Here is a 22,803-nt window from a genome sequence, read left to right on the forward strand (position 1 = left end):
GAGTGCCCGGTTCCACGGATTTAGAGGACTCCACGGGCTCCGAGCGACAAATCGGCAGGGAGATAATAAATTTACTCGCCGGAAATCGGTATGACTCATGACAATAATACTACAAAGAAGGCCTGTCTTTACCTCCCTAGCCTGGTCAACGTCGTCTGCCATCACATCGGAGATGGAACCCCGATCTAACCTACTGTGCGGTTAATGAGGACCCCCCATCACTCTAGAGGTTGATTTGAAAAATTGTGTGCACTGTCGCAGACAAAATTGCACAACCAAATTCGACAGTGAAGGTTCCCCTGGTGTTCCCCATCGATATCATAATCAAGCTAACATGATTGATGAACAACGCTAAAAACCGCTTTCCTACCGTCTCCTTTATGATGAATTGGGTCTTGTCTGACAGTTTCTTTTCATTCATGCACTGCTAGCTAGCTTGCCATTATCTGAGCTTGATATACACTAACTCAACCACATCATTATCTCGCCTTATATCTTAGACACATCGGGCATCGCGATATCTTTCGCGCTTCGTAGCTTCCAAAATATCTCCATACTCAATCATGTTGGCAATCGGCTTGTTCAACTATCAACACGAAAGCATCCCTTCAATTCTCAGTGACCGTGGTTTCCATGAGATTGTCTTGACTGTCTTGACTGTCTCGACTGCCTCGACCGCCTCGAGTCGGCAGATGCAACTGAGTGGTACGAGTCAAGGGACCTATGGCAGTTGACGCCGCAGTCTTTATGATCCAGCTTGTAGTGATTGTTTTTGTGGTTGATCTCATCTTGTCTGGTGTTGTGCTCTCCCCTCGACGCCCTCGAAGACCTCTGAACTCCATAGTCGTGACCATTGTTATGATGATCATAGCCGTTGCCATTGGTATGGTAGTTGTTGCCATGGTAATCGTTGTGATGAATGTCATTATAGTTGGTAGGATGATGATCCTTGGGATAGTAGGTGTTGGTCCTGATAGTCCTATCGTCGTAGTGCCCGTTGTTGTGGTTATAGCCGTTGCCATTCACATGATAGTCCTTTGGGTGCCAGTTGTTGTACTTATCATCCTGGTGGTTGTAGTTGTGATAGTCCTTCTCCCGAGCGATCCTCGAATCCTTGGACGCCACGGAGCGGTACGAGGCCAGAGAATGTTTGCAGCCTGAGCCACAATCGCGGTTGTCCTGCTTGACGAGGTTGTCCCTGTACTTCCAGTCATCCGCGGGTGTGTTGTGTTCGCCCCTTGAAGCACGGGAAGACCTTTGGACTCCATAGTTGTAGTCATGGTGGTCGTAGTTGTTGCTGTGGTAATCCGTGCTTCGGTCGTAGTATGGCCTGTGTTCCCTGGAGACCTTGGAACGGTACGAGTCGAGGGAGCGATGGCAATCAATGCCGCAGTTGTTGGCGTCGAGCTTGGCTAGGTTGTCTCTGTACTTCCAGTCGTCTGCGGCGGTAACGCCTCCAGCGTGGTAGTCCGGGTCAGTCCATGCCGCCTTAGCTTCGCTTCTTGCTTGGATATGAGGTTCATCTCTGGCGTGGATCTCAGGTTCCGAGTCGAAGTTGTCTAGAGCAGCTTCATCTCTGGCCTTTATCTGAGGCTTATTACTGATCTGGACCTCGGGTTCCAAGTCATAGTTGTCTAGTGCAGCCTCGTCCCTGACTTTGATCTGGGGCTCTTCTCGGGCTGCAATCTCTGGCTCGATATCGACTTTGTCGAGAGCGGCCTCATCTCTGGCTTGGACACGAGGGGCATCTTCCGGATGGGTATGTGGCTCCAGGTCCCAGGCATCAATCGTGGCCTCGTCTCTGGCTTGGATCTCTGGCTCTCGCTCCCAGTCAGAGACATCAACGATGTTCTCGCCGCGGGCCTCGATGTTGGGCTCCACATCGACAGCTTCAGCGGCAGGGTCAGCCCTGAAGACATGAACGGGGGGATGAATGAGGCTGGGGAGCACCGCGACGGGTACTGCGGTTACACCGGCCGTTAGTATGGTCAAAGTGGTGATGGTCAGGAAACGCATGTTGTAGATGTTGCGGGAAAGAGCAGGAAGATATAATTTGATCGCTGATGTGGGTGAAAGGGTACTTGATAAGAAGAGATAAGAGAAAGACTCATTGACTGGCCAAGGTTAAGTCAAGTGGGCTTGTGATACAGGTAGTACGGCTAAGTACGAGAAGATATTGCCTGGCCTTTATACTTGTCAATGGTAGACAATGCGCAGTGGGCATCAAGGGACGAGTACTCGCTTAGAATTCATGAAAAGAAATACGAATAAGACTTCCCGAGCCAATATCTGCATCTCGGCGTCGAAATCTCATGATCACTACCCTTCTCCGTCGGCCTCCTTCGGGATATGAGAAGAGCCGCTTAGGGAAGCTAGCGTAATCATTGACTCAACTTTTGAGGTTGATGGCGCCGAGCTTGAAATTGAGCTAGCATGGTGGTTTCCGCCTTTGACTTTTTCCAACGGCAGTATCTTGGGCACAGTAATGCCGCCTAGGAAAACCCAAGGATTGGCGGATACCCGGATGAGAGTCTGGTTGAACCTGGGTCTAGACGGGGCCTAGAGTTAAGGGGCAATCCAGGAACCAACTTGGTTATCGCCAGAAAGCAAGCTTCGGGTCTACGCAAGCGTCGTGTGTAATTAAGGCCGGTCTGCATGCTGCCCATAACGGCAACAAGCTTACTTGATAGTGAATTGGAAGACGGTATCCGACTTCCCCCCTCTTCCTCCTGGTGGAGATGAAGTCAAATTTGCCATTTCTGCGCAGGAGTCGGTCCAGGTGAGGAGATATTGACGCGAACAAGGGAGCGTAGGGTGAAGCTTAGAACACGCCATTCGGATAGCTCCATGATTGGTAAATTCCCTTAATCTCCTAGACCTAGCTGAAGAATTCATTTTCGGCACGGAGTAGGTAAACACTAATTCATGATACTAGTGTGGAGACTTCTCACCGACCTTTTCACCGTAGTTGGGGATATGTCGGGTGTCATTAATTCACTCAAAACGATCAACCGTCAACTTTTCGATTCGGTTTGAAAACCATGCAATATTTTACAGCATAGAAAGACGAGCTTAAAGAAGATTTTGCTTGTAGGCTATAGAAAAAGCCGCACCATAAACGTAAACCCGTCCGTCTCCACCAGCTCATCTAAGTGATCCGAAGTCTGCTGTTTCATATTGCATGTCGTTCGTCAATGACAATTCCATGTTGTTGAGTTGACATTTCTGAGCCAGGGTTCCAGGGTAACGGAACCTCTGCAGATCATTGTCCCGGCACGGCAAAAGCTTCTTACACGTGGGTGTGAAGAGGGAATTGTACATTTGGGCGTGTGTGTTGCAGTCGCATTTGGTTGCTAGTGGCCGCAGAGCCTCGGTTTCCGAGGATGTAGACTGCGAAGATTCTGCCCCGAGCCGTACGGACAGTTGCACAAGACTTGCGCCCTGAATCCTCCTCACGAATCAACTCTCCGATACTGGGATATCGTGCTCATTACCTTGGTCAGTCAGACCGGTGGGATTTTCCAGTTACAATGGCGAGCCTGCGCGACAGGAACCCAGTCTGCCCGACCTAGGTGTTCCAGGGTCATAGCTCCAACTCAAGAGAGCTTATCCAGGGCGTCAGCACGGATAGTGTCGATCATAGCTGACGTTGCCGGGCTCTCGGACGCTGAAATTGCACATCCAGGCGAGAAGACCTCGACCAGTGCGGATGTAAGTTGAGCGGAATAGGCCAAGCTTGCCAGGGCGCTTGGTTCTTTCTCGGACGGTCTCGCCGGCTACTCAACGGAGCTACCCCGCGTTGCCCCTCTTTCCCAAGGAAGTTGAGAAGAAGTCTAAAGAGGGTTCCGCCGACGACGAGGAGCTGCACGGGATGCCGGTGGGAATTGCCTGCCACGGCCCATGACATGGGAAATCCGCCTCGGCGTCGCTTTCGTTGTGGGCATGAGATATGCATTCCGAGTAGCATATGATAGTTGATGAAGGACAGACTTTAGAAGCGAGATAGTTCCCGTCACGAGTTCCGACTGGAGGGACGAGAGGCTCAAGGAGTTAAGGGCGCAGTCATCCAATCGCCAGGCGGCGGCTCGGACATTAAAATCGGGTTAGCTGTTGAGGGGCTGCATTAACCTAGATCAAACCTTGATTCAACAGTGTGCCGTGGACATGGGGACCGGTGAGACGCGTGTACGATCGTCGGCCCTTACTCATGGTGAAAGTTGAGGCCGGGAAACTTGGCTTGACTGAGATGCGGGACCGAGATGGCGGCGCCGTGGCGGGCAAGCACGGGAGGTGGGATGCAGTTGCATTGCAGACATCTCCCGAGATCGAACATCTGCTATGCTGTGAACCCTTTCTCTGGGCCTTCTGAGCCTCTAGATCTAAGCTGTCAACGCCAAGGCGAGCACTCATAGCGCCAAGATGGTCTTCTTAACGCCAAGTCGTTTAGCCAAAGTAGCTGCAAACTTCAAGGACTACAAATGCTCAGCTCTTGCCCCTGGATACCATCTCTTTCTCTACCGTGGGAATTTCTCATCTACAGCCATGTTTAGCCTGACCTGAAGATGTTGCTCACTCTACAGCAACAAGCTTCTACGACCTTACTCAGCGCAGAGAAAGATCATCTCAACATCAGGCGCAAGCAGCTTTGCATTGCCAGCCGGCGCTCCAAACTTTGTCCGTTCTCGATCAAAGCTTATTCTAATGCTCTTTGAAAGTTTTCAATTCTTCCTCGATCTACAAGGCCTGGCTTATCATTATTGACTCGACTAACATCCAAGGTGCTAGCGGGCGGGCGCTCGAAGATAGTCTTTTCGAGCAGCCCAACCTCGGACGGGAAGTAAATGCGAGTGTTCGAGAGAAGAGTCCCAGAAGCGAGATATATCCTAGCATCATCAACCATCACCACTTGGAACGGAACATCCGGAATAATCACCTTCTTTTCGTCCCATGTCTTGCAGTCGTGGTCCATAGAACCTGCTCGAGCTGTCATGGGGTCAAAGCGATTACGCAGCCCGCCCAACTGACCCCTCATGATCGTCTATGCCCTGGGCAGTGCACCTCGGATTCTGCTCCGGCTTGAGCTCGTTGATCCCAATTACCAGGGCAAGTGAGAGTCAATTCACGCCTGCTGCCTACTATCGACCTGTCGGTATGGTGGCCCCTGGAACTTTCCGTAGAAGCTGCCAGGAACGAGTTTAAACTCTTCCGAAATCAGGTTTTCGTACAACTCTTTTTTAGACGGAGCTGCTCAATCTATTTGGCTGGACTCTTGAAATCATACTCAGGAAGTGTTAGATTTGGTACCTCTGCGGGAGGTCTGATTGCTTACTCTTGCGGCAAAGAAGCAAAGCAAAAACAGGCTAACAGACATCCGTAGTCGCGACGGAGGGGCAGAGCTAATCTGTGATCATAATTCACTGGATTAAGACAAGAGAAACTGTGCCATAAGTTTCAGTTTCCTGGAGGTTATCGTAAGGGGGAAAAGACACAAAGAAGGCGCAAAAGAAAAAAGACATCACCTCATGCCAGGGCGGAATTTAACCGCTATAACTCCCCGAGGTGGGCTCGAACCACCAACCTCCAGATTAACAGTCTGACGCGCTAGCCAATTGTGCCATCGGGGATATGAGATATGATTGGATGATAATCATGACTCGAACAGATGCTCAAGAAGGCAAGTTTGCTCCACCTCTGCGCTTGGCCTCAGCTCCTGCCAAGCTCCTTTCGCCAAAGTGATCGCGATATAGGCAGCTCGCGTCAAAAGGAAAAGAGGATAAGAAGCAGCGTACCTTTGAGACGTTTGAGGATGCATGTGCCCTAAGCCTTCACATCGTCTCACAGAAAATTTCCGGATTACGGCGATTGGAGAGAAGTAACGCTTCACACCAAACTCTCCAATTGAGAATAAGCTTTCTTGATGAACACTTACTTATTGGTTGGTATGTCAAACAAACCCACTGATCTCACCATGAGTCTTGATGATCACTCCTTGATTGAAGGCGCGGATAAATTTTGAAATATTATGTCGATGAGAAAATGAAGTCGACTGTGTCTCTTGTTTTTGTTCTACATAACGTAGAAAAAGATATGGAGGCTGCTCCTGACTGGTCAACCATAGAACGTAGAAAGCTTCATGTCACCATCAATTTTGATCTTTCTTTCGAGGTGTCCCTGAGGCAACGCCTAATTTGATGAGGCTTTCATCTTCACGATTGCAATCACCAAACCTCTACTCTAATAACCCTGGTTCTCTCATCCGCAGTCAGGCTCGACCTACGTAGCAATAAGAACCTCTACATCTGCCAAGACCCTTCGTGCAGCTACGCCACCAATTTTCCACCACTGGCGTCGATTCCCCTCATTCCAGGCTCAACCCCGCGTAGGTCATCACGCATCATGTCTTCGGGTTAACATCGCCCGCAAGCGATCACTCAAAATACTCTTCAAGAGTGCAGTCTCACCCTCCTCGCCAGAAAAGTCGGCTTTCCATCAATCCCTTTAACCGATCCGTTCCCCCTCCCTCGCAATAATGTCACTATCTGACCACGTGCAAAAGCTCACCAGCACTCTCGAGCAAGCCAAGCTCGTCCCTGGCTCGGCGGCAGTGCTGATACCAGAGGGCTTCAAGCCGACGACAAAGCTTGAGGTCTCGTTTGCGGACAAGGCCGTCGACGCGGGTAACTTCTTCCGCGCGGGCGAGTGCAAGCTTGCGCCCAGCATCTCGTTCGCGGCCGAGGAGGGAGCTGAGTCGGGTGCCTCGTACACACTCTTCCTGACGGACCCGGACGCGCCCACGCCGGACAACCCTCAGTTTGCGTTCTGGCGCCACTGGGTTCTGCCCGGGCTGCAACCGCTCAGTGAGGGTGCAGTCGTCGCGCAGACAAAGCCGGCGTTGACTGACTTTCTCGGACCTGGACCCAAGGACGAGTGAGTAGACAGACACCTCTCCGCACGACTCACCTGGCCATGATCTCAATGACTTGTGAGTTCACTTGAGGTGACCTTGCTGATTCTGCTATTCTCCCAGCTCAAAGCCGCACAGGTACCTCTTCCTGCTCTACCGGGAACCCCAAGGACTAGATCTCAAGAAGGAGGACGTCGGCGGGGAGGAATTCGTGCAGAGGCGCTCATGGAAGCCTGCTGAGTTCGCCGACAAGCATGGCTTGAAGCTCGTTGGAGTGAACTGGATGACCTGCGCTGGCGATGGCTGGACGGAGTGAGGCATAATGGCCGGTTTGCGAGGCTGATGCAGTCAGGAGACTCAACACCAGGGCAAGCTGAGTCAGTGAATGGTCACCACAAGACGGTACCGTTCTTCAAGCTATCTGGATCGAAGCTTCACACCATCAGCTGCTCGAATAGCGGTTCTCAACACTCACTGATGATTGAGGATGCAGTAGCAAGCTTGCATCAGCGGCGAGATTCAGCGGCATCGTCATCGAGAATCATCGTGAAGCTGGTCCTATAGTCTAGTTGGTTAGGACGTCGGATTCTGATTAAAGTATGATTAGACCCTTCCGTAGGCCCAGGTTCGAATCCTGGTAGGACCTGTATCTTTTGCTCTCAATTGATACCTTTCCTTTTGCTGCTTACACGGATAATGGGACTGAAGTCGAAGCTCTACGCTGCGTGTGTTGAAAGTTGTAGGTGTTCAGTGTTAGAGTTTGCTGTTGCTTAATATGCCATCCGTAACAAAAACCATGTCTTGCATGCTTGCTTGGATTGTACCTTAGTGGTCTGTGCCTGAGCCACGGTGCTCCGTGACCCCTAACTGGCCGCTGCGATCTGAATCCCAGTGAGCGTGTCCCTGAATCGACGCTAATTATTTGCTATTCACCCGCCAAATTTGTGACCCAAATTGAATTTCGGACCACTTTACTGGCACTCCAAGACGCGTCTTCTCGTCGCGTCTCCCAAACATCACCATGATCCAACGTCGCCTAGTCCGTCGACAAAGCTCACTCGCGGCAGCCAAGAAGATTTTGGCACAAGTCGACAGCGAGCCAGACATCGAAATCAAGAAGCCGGCGTCTAGATCACGTTCGGTAGCTACCAAAAAGTGTGCGCCTGTATCACCACCGGCATCCAAGGACGCGTCGGAAGAAGACTTCAACCCAACTCTTCAAGACGACGACGGCGACGATGTGAAGGACGCCATTGAGCCGCCGCCGCCAAAGAGGCGCAAGGTCGAGAAGAACCCCAAAGCTCGAAAAGCAGACACCGCGAAACTCCATGCGCGTCTCTTCGGCCCGCCGCAGCAGCAGCTGGCGACGCAGGATGCCTGCTGCTCGCCCACTGCATCAAGGACGCACGCCACCTCCTACCACCGTCCCCTCCTCCTAGACGGTCAGCCTGGCCGGCGCGGGCGCGATGCCCTCCTCAGCTGGTTCGACTCCATCAGCACAACCCGCGGCATGCCCTGGCGCAAACCCTGGATCGACCCTGCAAAGACCTCGCCAAACGACGTCGCCGACCTCCGCTGCGCCCTCGAAAAGCGCGCCTACGAGGTTTGGATCAGCGAAATCATGCTCCAGCAGACCCGCGTCGCCGTGGTAATCGACTACTGGAATAGATGGATGGCCCGCTGGCCCACTATTCAGGACCTCGCGGCCGCCGAGCCCGAGTACGTGCTGAGCGCCTGGCGCGGGCTGGGCTACTACAGCCGCGCCACGAGGATTCATGAAGCGGCGAAGCTGGTCGTCGCAGACCCGGATTGGCGGGGTCTGATGCCCTCCGACACGGCCGAGCTCGAGGCCAAAGTCCCAGGCGTGGGCCGGTACACGGCCGGTGCCGTTGCTGCCATTGTGTTCGGCGAGGCGGCGCCCATGGTTGATGGGAATGTGCTTCGCGTGCTGAGTAGGCAGCTGGGGCTATATGGGAATGCCAAGACGGATAAGGTTGTCATTGATTTGCTATGGGCAGCTGCAGATGCGCTCGTCAAGGCCGTTGCAAAGGACGGACCCGACGAAGATGGTGCTGGGCTTGCTGAGAAGGCGCCGCTGAGTGACCGTCCTGGACGATGGGGACAGGCCTTGATGGAGCTCGGGAGCACCGTCTGCACGCCGAAGCCAAATTGCGGCGAGTGCCCCATCACCTCCACATGCCGTGTGTACGCAGAGGGTCTCCAAATAGCAGCCAAGAAGTCGAGAAAAGCGGCTGAAAAGGTCGAGGATATTGAGGACCTGTGCTCAGCCTGCGAACCTTTTGAAGAAGCCGCCGCAGATGAGACCACGCTCTCTGAAGAAGATTCTGAAGCCGAGTCGCTCAAGCGGAAGCCGGTAAAAGGGGCTAAGAGGGGCGTCAAGACGCAATCGGGGCCGAAGCAGGCGACTTTATCCGCCTTCTTCTCGTCGAAGACGGCAAAGAAGAAGGAGGAAGACGACGAAAAGCAGTCCAATTTTTCCCAGATCGATGCAAGAACGCTGGAAATTATCGCAGAGCACGCTCGAAAATTCCCATTAAAGGTGGTCAAGAAGGCAGTCAGAGAGGAAGAAGTCCTTGTCTGCGCGATCCGGCGCAGCGACGATGGTCGGTTCCTTATACATCGGCGCCCAGAGAAGGGGCTTCTCGCTGGGTTGTGGGAGTTACCTAGCCACACGCTGCCGTCTACCAGCGGCAAAACCACGACGTCGCGGAAGAAAGACGCTCAAGGATATATCTCGGGACTCATTGGTGGTGGCGACAAGAAGTGGAGGCTGAGACATGCCGGGGAGCTCGGTAGTGTGCCGTGGCTGTTTTCTCACCTGAAACTTACGATGCATGTGCATCTCTTCGAGGTAGACGGCTCTGAAGACCTCGTCTCGTCACACGCGCGGCATCGATGGGCTACGGCTGAGGAGGTTGATGAAGAATCTATGGGGACTGGGATGCGCAAGTCCTGGGCCTTGGTGAGGGAGAGGTGCGAGTAGTGTATGAAAGAACTAGCCCGCGTTATGCACCGGCAACTGTAGTTCCCAGCACAGATTCTCAAATAAGCCATAAGACCCTGCCCTATTCAAAAGGTTACTTGATCTTAGGTAACTACGATTCGAAAGTTGCATGAGATGTGCCATTGCATTTGTGGAACCGCTAGCTTCCAGCCCGCAACAATGCCGTCCTTATCAAAGCAGCTCAAACACTATCTCAGAATGACACAAAATTTCCTAAGCGATACTAAAGGAACGTATCCTCCTTCGTGCCTCATTGTTCTTCTCGATAATTGTTTCAACGAATACGACAGTGAACGAACGTGAAATCTTGGGCCTGGCGGTCTCATGCTTCTGCATTCCTTAGCACAACATTGATTAATTAAGTAAGTACTGGGTTGTAGATTGCTGCCAAGTTCCTAGGTGACTGCACCGGAGGCCGCTTGGCTGTCCTCATCGAGTGCGAGCGTACCGGTGCCTCAGAATGTGAAACTAAAATAGTACTTGTAGATATACTTTTGCATCCAGTCATCTCATCATCCCTGAGGAAACAATGGGGAAATTCCCAACGTAATCGTGAGGCACAATTTGTTTTGATCACGGCTGCAATACATGCTCTCAAAGACTACATGTAATCATTAGCCTTATGCCAGCTCACAAGTGGGCAACGGCATTTTCATGCGCTGCTATGTGGTGAAATCCAGGAAATCCTGCAGAGATCTCCTCACCAACAAACTTCAAATATGGCCGCAACCCGCCAAAGAAGAAGTTGGTGTTGGTCTTCTTCCCGGGAATATTCTGGCTCAAAATCCAACTCGGAGTCTTGGCGAACAGAGACCCCTTCAGCATGCTGTTACACAGCTCTACCCAGTCAGACTCGGCCTGTCCCTTGGCCTCCATGATAGTTCGCCTCCTCTGACTACATGTATGAACTGCTTTTTTGCCCAAGCTACTGGCCTTTTCGCCTTCTGCTGCCTTTGCTTCTGGGGACGAACCTTCGGCGTACTGTATAACCGACATGATGAAGTTGGCCTCACACTCCACGATGGGAGGGAAATTGGCGAAAGGGCTCTGCGGCCCAGAAATGAGAAACATGTTGGGGAAGCCAGCGCATGCAACGGCGCCGAAGGTCGTAGCTCCATCAACCCAGTGGTCTTTTAACGTACCGTTTCGACCCGTCACATGGATCCTCGTGTAGCTGCCGTCGACCGCCTCGAACCCCGTGGCGAAAATGAGCACATCGATCTCGTGAACAGTACCGTCAGTCAGCTCAACGCCATGAGGAACCAAGCGGCTGATATCGTTGGCCTGGAGGTCCACCACATCGACGTTTTCACGGTTGAAGATTTCGTAGTATCCAAAGTCGCAGAGCGGGCGTCTCGCATACGCTTCCCGAGCTTTCAGAATCTGGGCTTTACGAGGGTCCTTGACAATCTGGTCGATTTTGCCGCGTATGAAGTCACAGGCCGCCTCGTTGGCTTCTTCGTTGGTGACGATGTCGCCAAAGGCGCTGAACATGAAGCGGAACCCGTTGCCCTGGGACCACACCTCCTCAAAGGCCTGTTTTCTCTCTTCGGGAGTCGCATCGGTCGCTTTACGGGCTACCTCTGGGACTCCGAATCCCATTCTCGAGGACCAGACATTGTCCCAGATCTCGTCGTAGTTTGCGTTGATCTTTTGTCGATAGCCGGGGTCGACTGACCCCTGGCCGCTGGGCACCGAGTATTGTGCCCGTCGTTGGAATAGAGTGAGTTGACCCACGATGGGCGCAATTGCCGTCATCACTTGGACGCCAGTGGAACCGCTACCGATGATGCCGACTCTCTTTCCCTCTAGTTCGATGGTATCATCCCACTTTGCAGTGTGGCACGTGATGCCCTGATAGTCTTTCAAGCCGGGAATGTCTGGATAATTCGCCTTGGAAAGAACGCCAAGTGAGTTGACGAGGTATCGAGCATGATACACGATTCTCTCGGAGCTGGTCCCGGTGGAGGAGCACTCGATCCGCCAGCGATGTAGGCTGTCGTTCCACGTCGCCGACTGCATCTGACAGTTGAAAGCCATGTACTTTCGCAATTCGTGCTTCGCCACAACATGTTCCAGATATTTTAGGATCTCGGGCTGGTACACGTAATGGTGCGACCAGGGGTACGTTTGCAGGTCGTCCTTGTCCCAGGAGTAACGATACAGGTAGCTTTCTGTATCGCTCATGGCACCGGGATATCTATTCCAGTACCATGTGCCTCCGACGTCGCTGGCCATTTCGACGGTTTTGACTTTCATGCGCGGTTGCATGCGGGTTAGACGGTAAGTTGCGTAGATGCCGCCGAATCCTGCCCCCACGACGAGGGCATCAACCTCGATAGGCTGAGTCATTATGACAACTCAGCTCTACTATGGAATATTGTGGTAAGAATTCTGCTTCATATAGAGATTAAATGACGACGTGTGTGATATGGACAGTATTTGCACAGATAGGGGGGGTTTATATCTCGCCATCTTAGTAGATCAGAGGCTGAGCGGGGTTTACGACTATGATGGAAGATGTCATCCGCAGGCCAAGAACCTTCTGGATGGACGCATGAGATCACGCTTGAACGGTAGCATGAATGTAACCGCGGCTTTCTCGAAACGGCAAAATCGTCCAGTGAACGTTAGTCTGATCTTCATCTGGAAAGATGCACTCATGCAGTTCGACACCACCGGCGAATCGGATTTCGTCTGGAGAAACATCTGCGGAGAACGGCCCGAACCACTCTCCACATTAAGTGCGCCGAACAAGACATTAACGTGCCAGTCACCGAAGCATTCGATATCTCGTGTTTGATAGTCAAGTCACTGGTGCGTCAACTGATTTCCCGAGTTGAGCCACGTACAGCGGGTGGGGTAGGCACATGCCCTGATGCGCCCTGGTTTTCTTATAAAGATGATAAGTTTGTAGAAAAAATCCGGCAAGCAGTCCATTACGGGAATGTAATATTCATCGAGCCCAGTCTTTGTATTCTCTAACTGCACACGCCGGTAATCTGATTTGTTCGATGCTTGATGTCACACGAGGCTATTGCCGATTAGTCAACATTAGATTGATATTATTCTAATCAAAGTTGACCTGGACGACACTTGCCTTGAGAGTCCTTGCTTTTGTTTTCCCAATAGCTGCTTTAGTCACCATGTCTCCAGATTGACGACCTACCGCTCGAAATCATAGTATAACGCTAGCTAAGCAGCATTAGCCAGTCGAGTGTTCAGGCTTGAGATAGCACTCATTGTGAACCACTTGCTGGCCGTGGCCATTAGAGTTTGGCGTTTCAGGATCCCATGGTTCACCACCGCTGATTATTGGGTACATTCCCTGCACAGTTGCGATAAAGAGAAGTTGAAAAACATCAAGCACCGCGGGATTCCAGTCAATGTCTTCTTTTTGGGAGCTTGTATCTATCTATCTACCTAGCAATCTAACTTTCAGAGCCATCCCCCCGTTAGCGAGCCTTGAACCTGAGGGCAGAGCTATGTATGATCGGGTTCTATCTACAGTCATGCCTTTCGTAGGTGTGTTGTGAGGTTCATGGAGTCTATACAGGACAAAAAGGATGCAAAAGATGACCGTTGAGGTCAGAAGAACAAGGTGATCCAAAAGGATTGGGCCCTAACCAGGATTCGAACCTGGGACCTCTCCCAGATGGTTGAATCCGAAGATGCACCCTAAGGGAGAATCATACCGCTAGACCATCAGGGCGAGTAAGGGTGGAGTGGTGAACTCGATGCGTTGTCAGGGCCGGGAAGGGATTTTTGATGAGTTCACGATGTGTGGGGTGGAGTTTCGACATGGGTGGTGACGGTACCTAAGGTAGACAGTAAGAAAGTGGGGCTGAGAGGGCTGACCACACCGAGTCACCGAGTCACCGAGGCTGAGTCTTGCCGGCGAGGACCCAACAACAACGGTCAATCGAGCACAAGATACCAGCGGGTCTAGCATTCCGACGGAGCTTCAAGCCTTTGATCGTCCTGCAACCTATTTGTAGCGAAATTCCTGTGTGACATTCATGTCTATTAAATTTGATATTTTATTTCTTTTGGAATTCTTCAGAGTTCGGCGCAGTAAGTACTCCTACCAGCGCTAAAAGCACTTGACAAGAGATAACTGCAATCAACATCTACTCACGAACTCGTCTCGTAAGGCGTCGCTTCTTCAAGCTAAGAGTCCAATTTCGTTTTGTTCAGACGTTTTAGTCGCTTATGCATGCTCTCTACCGCGAGGAAGATATTGAGCACTTTGAGCTTTGATGCTTACAACTGCCTTATACTTCAAGTCTGTAAATCATAGACTGACCTCATTTCCCGTCGACAGCTTCGGCTTGGCACGAACGACACTTGTGACTTGGCTGAATCGAGCTGAGATGAACATGGGGTACTCTGTACACTGAAAAGGCGACTGAGACATAAGTTACAAAATTACAACTTACAAGAAGTCGGGCCGTAAACTTACTTGTGTTTCGCATGAGCACCGATGCTCGGTCGATTCGAAAAGCTCTCTAAAGGGGAAGCGCATGCAGTTTATTTGTGACGACCGCTGTCGTTGATGAAGCACCAAGCTCGTCGAGAGCGCGCGCACGGTCACATTTGACAGCTTTATGATGAGACTCATCCACGTGTTGTCTAGAAAACGACGTCTCAGGTCAATCCTTGTAAGAGCCATATCGTGACTCGTCGCATTTTTGGTTACCTTGGGTACCCTAGCAGATGCCAGCGCAAACGCTCTCAATGAAGTGAAATCCAGTTTCGTCATACTTGGTTGATGTTGCAATAAGCGTGTTCATGCAACATCAGCTTCATTGTCTCCTGTAATATGCACTATGCAGCAATACCAGTCTGACAGAACGTGTGCCACGTGAGGTTCTACTTCTTAGACCGCGACGAGCGCTATGATATTTGCTCGACTGAGGAATCGCGATTTACTGCTATCTGTACCGAGTTCCACTTCGGTATGTGTTCATTTGGTAGAGGGTTGGCGAGATTTTGGCGTCAAGATGCCAAACGACACAAGATGCACAGCTTGATTTCCCTCTTGAGCCGTGATTACTGAGCGAACCATAATGCCATCCGTTAATGATGGGGGCGGGATCGAGCTTCCCACGTTGCCGCTTGCCGCACGGCTTCGTATCTTAGACTGAACTCAAATCTTGTTTCTGCTATTACGACCGAGCGTCGATAGAAACATGGGAGCTTAAACTCAAATGATGAGCCCAGTGTACATATTCCTGAATCTTGTACGTTCTTTCGTTGCACGAAGAAATCGAAGCCACCTGGAAGGGTACAACTCCTGATTTACGATCCAGACAATTCGAAGTCCACAAAAAGAGGTCTTCAACAATTTCTTTTATGTAGTACCATAGGCAGGAAGATGTTACGGTGGTCTTTTCAATTTTCACCCGTGGACTTCATCAGGTCAGCTGATAAGAATAGTCTGGTTTGAGATCCATCATGCTGCTCGGCTTCAAGTGAACCAACTTGGATGCTATGTCCCGAGAACCGTATTGTTGCACCGCAATGGCAATCAGACCTGGAACGATATTCCTCCAAACAACAATCCCTCGAATGTGAGGTTTATGATTTTCCGCCAATTGCTAGCGATTCCAGATAAAGGGTGCCAATTTATCACAAACTCGATGTGCCAAGTCCGAAAGGTTTGCGTAGCTAATACACCATTGGGCTCAAATGTCGCTTGGCTCCTTCACATGTACACCTTCAGTGGTTCAGATTCTACATGTCTGAAAGCAGAGTACAGTTTACTCGCAAGTTTCCTTGCATAAAGTACATTTTCTTTCGAAAACGCGGTGAATAGAGGCTTGGCCAAGCGGTGACAAGCGTCGACGTTGTCAAACTACCACCAGGCCATTTGCTAATTAATTCGCTTGTGCAACCTAGTGTCCAGACGTATTTCCCAAGATTTAAGAACCACAAGGTCAACATGAAATCGCCGAGAATTTCAGTTATCAAACGCTCTGAACTGTTCCAGGGAAACAGTCTGCGGACAAACATCAAAATTCCAGAGCAGGTTCGGCCATAACTTCGGTTCATCTAGACCGAGTGGATATCGCCACACCGGCACTTTTGGAAAGCCCTCCATTCCTAATGGAGCGATAAACGGAGCACCGAGCCATGTAATGGATATTAGGGGGAGGGGCAAAGCATATGCACCTTGAAAATCCCCTTGCAACGGCAGTGGTCCGGCGGTAACACCTGTCTGATGGAGCAGGTAACGCCTTGCTAACGGGCGGCTTCCTCCGGTTACAAGCACCACAGCGCCCGCCATCGAACCAGGTTGTGGAGGTGTCTGTCATATGAGTGGACGCTGCCGGGCGTCGGAAACTGACCAGAGGCTCAGAGTAATGGTCGCTTGGGATACTTTGACGGGGCTTCAAGTAGGACTATCGGAGGCGGACTGATACGTGATGCCTGTGGGGTAAAGGAGGTAAACTTGACGGATCTCTGGATCGATTCTCAGAGGCTCGTACTTGAAGGAAAGCGTTTCCGTCACCATTGTTTTCGCGCGATCTCTCGCCAATATTTACAGACCGCTGAGTACTTACAGATATTGTATGCGGATAAAAAGCTTCCGTTTGACAAAGAGAAGCTCGAGGTAGCACAGATTGCGCTGGGGCTATCTGTGTATTTGCATAGTAATACGGGCCTTGGCAAGGGTTCTGGTCTCGGCGCCATGGGTATGATGTGTCCAGGGCGATGGAGCAAGCAAATTGAGGATCGCGGACGAAATCGATTTCCGAGGTGCCAGATAATTTTATAATCATCACCGTATTGAAGTGCAAAGCTGATTCTCTGCTTATTCCCGTACAATTCATGGGCAAGGTGCGATGGTTTTGAACCTCATTTCTTCACTTCGGATGACCCGAGTGAGCGCTCTGAATCAAGCGTTATGCAGTAATTTCATATTGCAGGCACAAAACCCGCCTAACCACCATTATGCTCCTGATTGTTGACAAATCTGGACTTTCGAAGATGAGATGAAGGTTGTTAAGCGGAGATGGAATCAACTGTTGGACTACAAGCGGCCCTGAGGTAGGAGGCGTTATTGGCCTCCAAAGTACGAGCTCTCCCCTTGGAAGTTCTTCCATGAGCAATTCGCTACGGATTCGTCCGAACACTATGATCGCCCTGACGGCATCCCGCCCATCCAGAAAGGGTGCGTTCTTCGCATGTTGTATCTGCGGATGTAACTCTACGCCTGAGGGTCAGGCGTAATGTTGTAATCGCGACACCCCAGCCCGCATACGGCAAGGCAATCTGTACGATGCTTGATCATGGGTGGAAGCAAGTCTACAAGAGATAGCATAAGTTGACCTATAGTCAAGAGACCCCTGCCTTAAGATCTTGCAGTTCATGAGAGGTGGCTGGGTGAGGTGGTAATCCAGTGCGTAAAGGCGCTTGCTGCTGCTTCACAATGAAGATCAGGGGTCAGCCTAGGTCGTTCACCTGAAAAGAGGGAATACAGATAGATTGCGAACAAGACACAACCTCCGTTCGTTATACGAGGAATGGCAGATGATGCGCTATTCGAAGAAACTAGCTCGTCTGTCTGGTGCGGCTGGCAAGAGTCTCCAGCATAGAGCTTTGTGTTTTACATCCAAAAGTGGAGTTTCTACACAGCGCAGAGCATGAAGCAAGAGATGCCACGCACACAACGTTGATCTCAATGTGGCCCCGACATCCAGGTTGGCCCCTCCAGAATCTCGTGGGCGGTCAACTTCACTGTCAAAAGTCTTGCGAGCCTTGATGGACAATGTTGATTGCTGTCAGCCCAGGGGGTTTGTTGGTCCAGCCCGGCTTTGGTACTTTGGCAATTCCTGACCGATGCTTATTGTCCCGTAATCCCTTTTGGGGCGCAATCTCGGGGTGGGCTTCTCACACAAGGGACATTATCCACCCATGGGCCATGACCCCCTCAGCTAACAATTTTGGCCAGACTGTGGCCGGGCGACTCCTACCCCCACAGACGGCGCGAGCGGCGAGTCGGGGCCCCCTTATGACCGATTGTGGTTCTTGAGGAGGTCTCCCGGCTCAGTCCGTACGGAAGCCGATGAATCTTTAAACTCGGCTCTCAGTGTGAGCATCGCCGAAACACAAGAAAGTTCGTCGAGAAACACCAAAAAAAGTCAAAAAACCACATAGTTTTGGCTGGGTTCTCAAGCAAAACAAAGCTCTCTGCGACTGAGTTGTCTCGATTGGACCGGGAATCTCGGCCAGCGCAGCCCAAAAGTGCGCCGATCTATGGGTGCCAGAATGTCTTGGCACACTCTATTGAAAAGTCTTGGCGACTCCTTTCCAGATTTTTCTTGGCACACATCACAGCCCATCACGTTTCTGGAGTGAGTGCCGTGGGCACACATACGACCATCCCACAGAACTTGAATCGTTTTCGCATTGGTGGAATTAGGTCCATGACTAGAAGAACCGGGCCTCACCAGATCACGGCCCCTTGCCAGCCTGCCGGGCTCATCTGCTATGATGCCCACCCTCATGGGTCAATATTTAGTGTTAAGGTGACAATGGTGAGAGCATCCGATCTCCGCTCCCATCTTCGCCTATTCGTGCCTAGGCTACGGGTTATCCGCATTTCCAGGTATTTCGGCAAACAAGCGGATTTTCATTCACACACCGCCAGTGCACAAAAACCGGTATCCGTTGTTTAACCATGTCTCAATGCAACGGGAATCGGAGCCTCGTTCGACAGGGCAGGCCCAAAAGCGATGGCAACGGTGACATTGAGAGCCTCCTTTGACCTTTTTCGGATCCCGATAGCGCTGTTTCCGGCCTGCAAGTCGCATCCCACCCGCAATGCCAGACGCAGGCGCGTTGGTGATATATTGTTAGAACTGGAGATCATTTGAATTTATCACAACTGTCGCATTGGGTCTGGCGGGGTTTGTCTCGGGTTGTTTGCAATTTAGACATGTCGCAAAAGACTACCAAACTGATTCAGCAGCTCTGGACTTTGATCCACCAGTAACGGATGTTGAACTTTGACAGTGGCATGCCGCATGTTGAATCTGGTTCAGATGAGCGCTGTCTCAGCGGCAACGTGCTTCTGCCGCCCCCCTTGCTGCTAGCGCACAGTCTGCATTGCGCTGATCCAGCTTTTTACTCTCTGGTTCGGCGCCAACGATACCCCGGAAAGCTGATTAAGGTCAATAAGCTTGAACAGGGATGGTGGGCATGTGTCCATGGGGGCAGATTTTGCGGTCAAGGGGGGACTGGGCTGCCCCGTGCACTGACAATATGCTGCCAGCAGCTGGGGGAAATTCGAAGAGATAATAATATCAGGCTTGCCACGGGTTAAAAGTGCCATCCTGGGTTAGCCGGGACCCTCATTGTGCGGCAGAGAAAATCAAAGTTCGCGGGATCACGCTCCACTCCAAAACACGTCAGACAGATTTTCCCTAAACCTTCGAGAGGTTATTCGAGAAACGGCTCAACATGGCTGCAAGGAGCCAAGGACCTCACAGACAACTACCGTAGTACCGATTTCTTGGGTATCAACTCTCGCTAGAATACAAACAGAAACCAGCTAGAACAGTGAGGACACTACCGTCGCCCATTGCCACTTTTTTGAGTCTCTCTCCTCCGACGCCAGTCCGTGAGGCCGGGAATTACTCAGGACCGTAGTAACGGGTCTTATCTAAATAGACGTTGGTTCCATCTCGAAAAGGCCCCAGTTCATCTCCCTTCGATATACAACCAAAACCAGGGTGCCGACCAATGGGAGCTGTTCCCGCGCGCTAGCGACGGAAACATTGCGGATTCTGGCCGACAGTCTGCTTTTTGCGTCTTTCTGCTCACGGCATAAGCTCCGAGAGCGAGACACACTTTCTGCCAACAGAGTGCTGCCCAGCACTGCAGAAATCCCCCAAATCTCTGACTTCCCATCCGCAGTTTTCCCAAATAGGACCTTACTGTGGATCTAAACTCCATCTTTTTTGAACATGGTCTAATCTTTCAACTCACATACTAACCTTGTGACAGCCCCTGACTTGTTTCATGGTTAACCAGGAAGACAGCGCCACATTTTAGACAAATACGACATGCGAGCCTACTCTGGGTAAGCGTAAGTACCGGGTTTGCAAGGCAAAGAAAATATTGAGGTTCCAACTTGCTCAGGTTCCCCATCTCCAGCCCATATCCAGCACGGTCATGGGTCAACCCCTGAGCCCGTAGCCGTGGGCAAATTCTCGACAGCAATGCCTCCATGCCATGCCATGTACCTCCTCGGACACTGGGCAGTCTTTCTGCCCTCACCAACGTTGAAACAGCTTGTCGCTGCGCTGATGACTGCGGCTCGCCGAGGCGCCCGAACCACTTTCTGATATCTGGGTGGATCATATGGACAGGGAAGGAAGGCTCTGCCCGAAATGAATCGACTGTCTTTTCGCTAACTCCCCGTCCTTGTCGATTCAGGCAGAGGCGAGAAGAAGGAAGGGGGCCATGTCCCTTCCATCCCATTCCCGTGAGCTCAGTCGAGGGGTGTGTAGCTCGTCCAGGAACCAGGACACAGACTAGCCACTCGCCAACACTCCAGTGAGCTCCATCGTGGGCCAGACTGCGGGCTGTGAACTTTTGGACCTCGTCGCCTCAGTTCACATCCCAGCCCTGGGCAAAAGCTTGTGTATCCGTGTCACTGTGAGCTGTTCAAGCGGCCAAGGTCCCACTATCTAAGGTCTTGGCAGCGTGGATGAGATGTAGGATCAGGATGACTCCTGCGGGAAGGGGAAAGTATGTTGTTGATGAGCCTGAAGGAGAGCAGAATTTCCCAGAATCTGCCCAAGATCGAAAGATATAAGAAGGTTGCAAGCTCCCGTCCATCAAACCTTCTTTTCTCTTATTCCTCATCACCTTCATCAGCATCTTCCGCTACAGTCTCTCTTTACCAATCCAACTACTCACATTCTTTAGCCCTGGTGGTTATTCATTCGTTGTCAACACTTCCAAACTACTTCCAACTCTACGTGTTTTCTTAAACCAACCACCACATTCAAAATGAAGTTCTCCGCTGTCCTCGCTGCCCTCTCGGCCTCTGCCGTCATCGCCGCCCCCGGCGCCGAGTCCTCCCCCAACAACTTCGGTGCCATCGAGAAGCGCGCCTCCTTCCCCATCCCCGCCTCCAAGGGCACCGTCACCTATAAGGCCGCTCAGTCCGTCAAGGGCACCTTCGATGGTGGCATGAAGACCTACGGCCGTGGCGTCAAGTGCACTGGCCAGGCTGAGGGTGGCGACAAGGACGCCGTCTTCCTCCTCGAGAACGGCGCTACCCTCAAGAACGCCATCATCGGTGCCGACCAGATCGAGGGTGTCCACTGCAAGGGCTCCTGCACCATCAACAACGTCTGGTGGACTGCTGTCTGCGAGGACGCTCTCTCCCTCAAGGGTGACGGCAACGCCTCCATCATTGGCGGTGGTGCCCGCGGCGCCGAGGACAAGGTCATCCAGCACAACGGTCTCGGCACCGTCACCATTGACGGCTTCACCGTCGTCGACTTCGGCAAGCTCTACCGCTCCTGCGGTAACTGCAAGACCATGGGCAAGCGCACCGTCGTTGTCAAGAACGTCAAGGCCTACAACGGCAAGATGCTCACCGGCATCAACTCCAACAAGGGTGACACCTCCACCATCACCGGCACCTGCGCCACCTCCGTCAAGGAGATCTGCACCGAGTTCCAGGGCACCACCCCCGGCAACGAGCCCAAGAAGATTGGCACTGGCCCGTCCAGCGCCTGCAAGTACTCCACCCTCAAGGCCTGCTAAATGGTTCGCTTCTGAGCTGTTTGGTGTTCTTGAGTTCCGATCTTGGTCGCCGACACAGCTTGCTGTAGCGGCGACGGTGCTGCTTTTGCCGCACTCAGTCTCTGAGAGACTGTGAGTGAACTTTGTTTTTGGTTAAAGAACTTAGGAAGGAAGAAACCACCTTTTCTTTTCTGTGGTGTGTAAGCTGATGCGCATCACTTGGCCCCTTGGCCATTCTCTGTATATATGGACATGGGGAGCATGTACCTACAATATAATCCTCATGACTTGACTTAACTACTTTCCTTTCCGCCCGTGAATTGCAAAACTGAGTGACGATGCATGGTAAACTCCTCCGCCTTAACATTCCTGCGCGTCTACATCAACATATTGTTGAATGACGACTCTTGTCTCCGCTCTGCACATCTTCGTCGCGGTGACGGCGGCAGCCTCCCTAAGTCCCTCTTCTCTCAAGAGTCGGTGATTATCCTCTAACAGCTGTGAGAATATCACAGGCTCGGTTCAAATTAGATGCCGTGCGAGATAGTCGTTAGCAGCCCGACCTCACTACCCATCGGGCACAGTTGTCCAGCGTCATCTGCCGCCTTCATCTACCCCGTCCTCCCTCGTACTCGTCATATAAATCTCTTTCGACAATGAATTGAAATACATAATGCTGAAAAAGAAGAGGAAAAAGAAACAACTAGTATACGAATCCTAAAATTGTCGGCGAGAAGTAAGTGAGTGGCAAGAATCGTTGCAAGTCGATGCGATGAAGTCTTCATAACGTGAAGTCAAAGAGTGGGGCGCTTGGATCACGACAAAGTGCACCCACCGAGCAAACTCAACCTTAAAAAAAAAGCGTCGATCCGATAGATCGGATCTGTCAAATGCAGGTCATCGCAAGTGGCCTCCACCGGCGCCAACATGGGGAGTTTGTTTCCTCCCGCAAAATGGCGTGGAACCTTAATGCTAAGAACGTTCGTCAACGGCTATCACGGCATCGCGTGGACGGAAGCACGGCACCACGGCATCGCGACACACACAACCGAGGCCAAGCTGGGGGTCCTTAGTCTTACGCGTCAACTTCGAGCCAAGTCTGGTC

The 22,803-nt window shown here is 51.6% G+C and overlaps 5 protein-coding genes and 3 non-coding genes across 8 annotated transcripts; 4 read left to right on the top strand and 4 right to left on the bottom strand.

Moving 5' to 3' along the window:
- Positions 1-615: 615 nt before the first annotated feature.
- Positions 616-2,016, bottom strand: N0V96_010561 (uncharacterized protein; the record flags this gene model as incomplete). Its single annotated transcript, XM_053189389.1, has 1 exon — positions 616-2,016. The coding sequence occupies one exon, from the start codon at positions 2,014-2,016 to the stop codon at positions 616-618; it is 1,401 nt and encodes a 466-aa protein (XP_053053377.1).
- Positions 2,017-5,550: 3,534 nt separating this feature from the next.
- N0V96_010562 lies at positions 5,551-5,624 on the bottom strand. Its single transcript has one exon. It is a non-coding gene; the product is annotated as a tRNA-Asn (tRNA).
- A 905-nt stretch (positions 5,625-6,529) lies between these two features.
- N0V96_010563 (uncharacterized protein) lies at positions 6,530-7,220 on the top strand (the record flags this gene model as incomplete). Its single annotated transcript, XM_053189388.2, has 2 exons — positions 6,530-6,927; positions 7,028-7,220. 2 exons carry the CDS (start codon positions 6,530-6,532, stop codon positions 7,218-7,220), a joined length of 591 nt encoding a protein of 196 aa, XP_053053376.2.
- Positions 7,221-7,458: 238 nt separating this feature from the next.
- N0V96_010564 lies at positions 7,459-7,550 on the top strand. The gene has a single exon. It is a non-coding gene; the product is annotated as a tRNA-Gln (tRNA).
- Positions 7,551-7,925: 375 nt separating this feature from the next.
- Positions 7,926-9,908, top strand: N0V96_010565 (uncharacterized protein; the record flags this gene model as incomplete). Its single annotated transcript, XM_053189387.1, has 1 exon — positions 7,926-9,908. One exon carries the CDS (start codon positions 7,926-7,928, stop codon positions 9,906-9,908), a length of 1,983 nt encoding a protein of 660 aa, XP_053053375.1.
- A 651-nt stretch (positions 9,909-10,559) lies between these two features.
- On the bottom strand, positions 10,560-12,281 carry N0V96_010566 (uncharacterized protein; the record flags this gene model as incomplete). The annotated part of the gene is made up of 1 exon (XM_053189386.2): positions 10,560-12,281. The coding sequence occupies one exon, from the start codon at positions 12,279-12,281 to the stop codon at positions 10,560-10,562; it is 1,722 nt and encodes a 573-aa protein (XP_053053374.2).
- Positions 12,282-13,547: 1,266 nt separating this feature from the next.
- N0V96_010567 lies at positions 13,548-13,641 on the bottom strand. Its single transcript has one exon. It is a non-coding gene; the product is annotated as a tRNA-Pro (tRNA).
- Positions 13,642-20,954: 7,313 nt separating this feature from the next.
- Positions 20,955-21,719, top strand: N0V96_010568 (uncharacterized protein; the record flags this gene model as incomplete). The annotated part of the gene is made up of 1 exon (XM_053189385.1): positions 20,955-21,719. The coding sequence occupies one exon, from the start codon at positions 20,955-20,957 to the stop codon at positions 21,717-21,719; it is 765 nt and encodes a 254-aa protein (XP_053053373.1).
- Between the last annotated feature and the right edge of the window lie 1,084 nt (positions 21,720-22,803).

This window comes from Colletotrichum fioriniae, assembly GCF_027942845.1.
Source record: "Colletotrichum fioriniae strain IMI 355084 chromosome Unknown scaffold_15, whole genome shotgun sequence".
NCBI lineage: Eukaryota > Fungi > Ascomycota > Sordariomycetes > Glomerellales > Glomerellaceae > Colletotrichum > Colletotrichum fioriniae.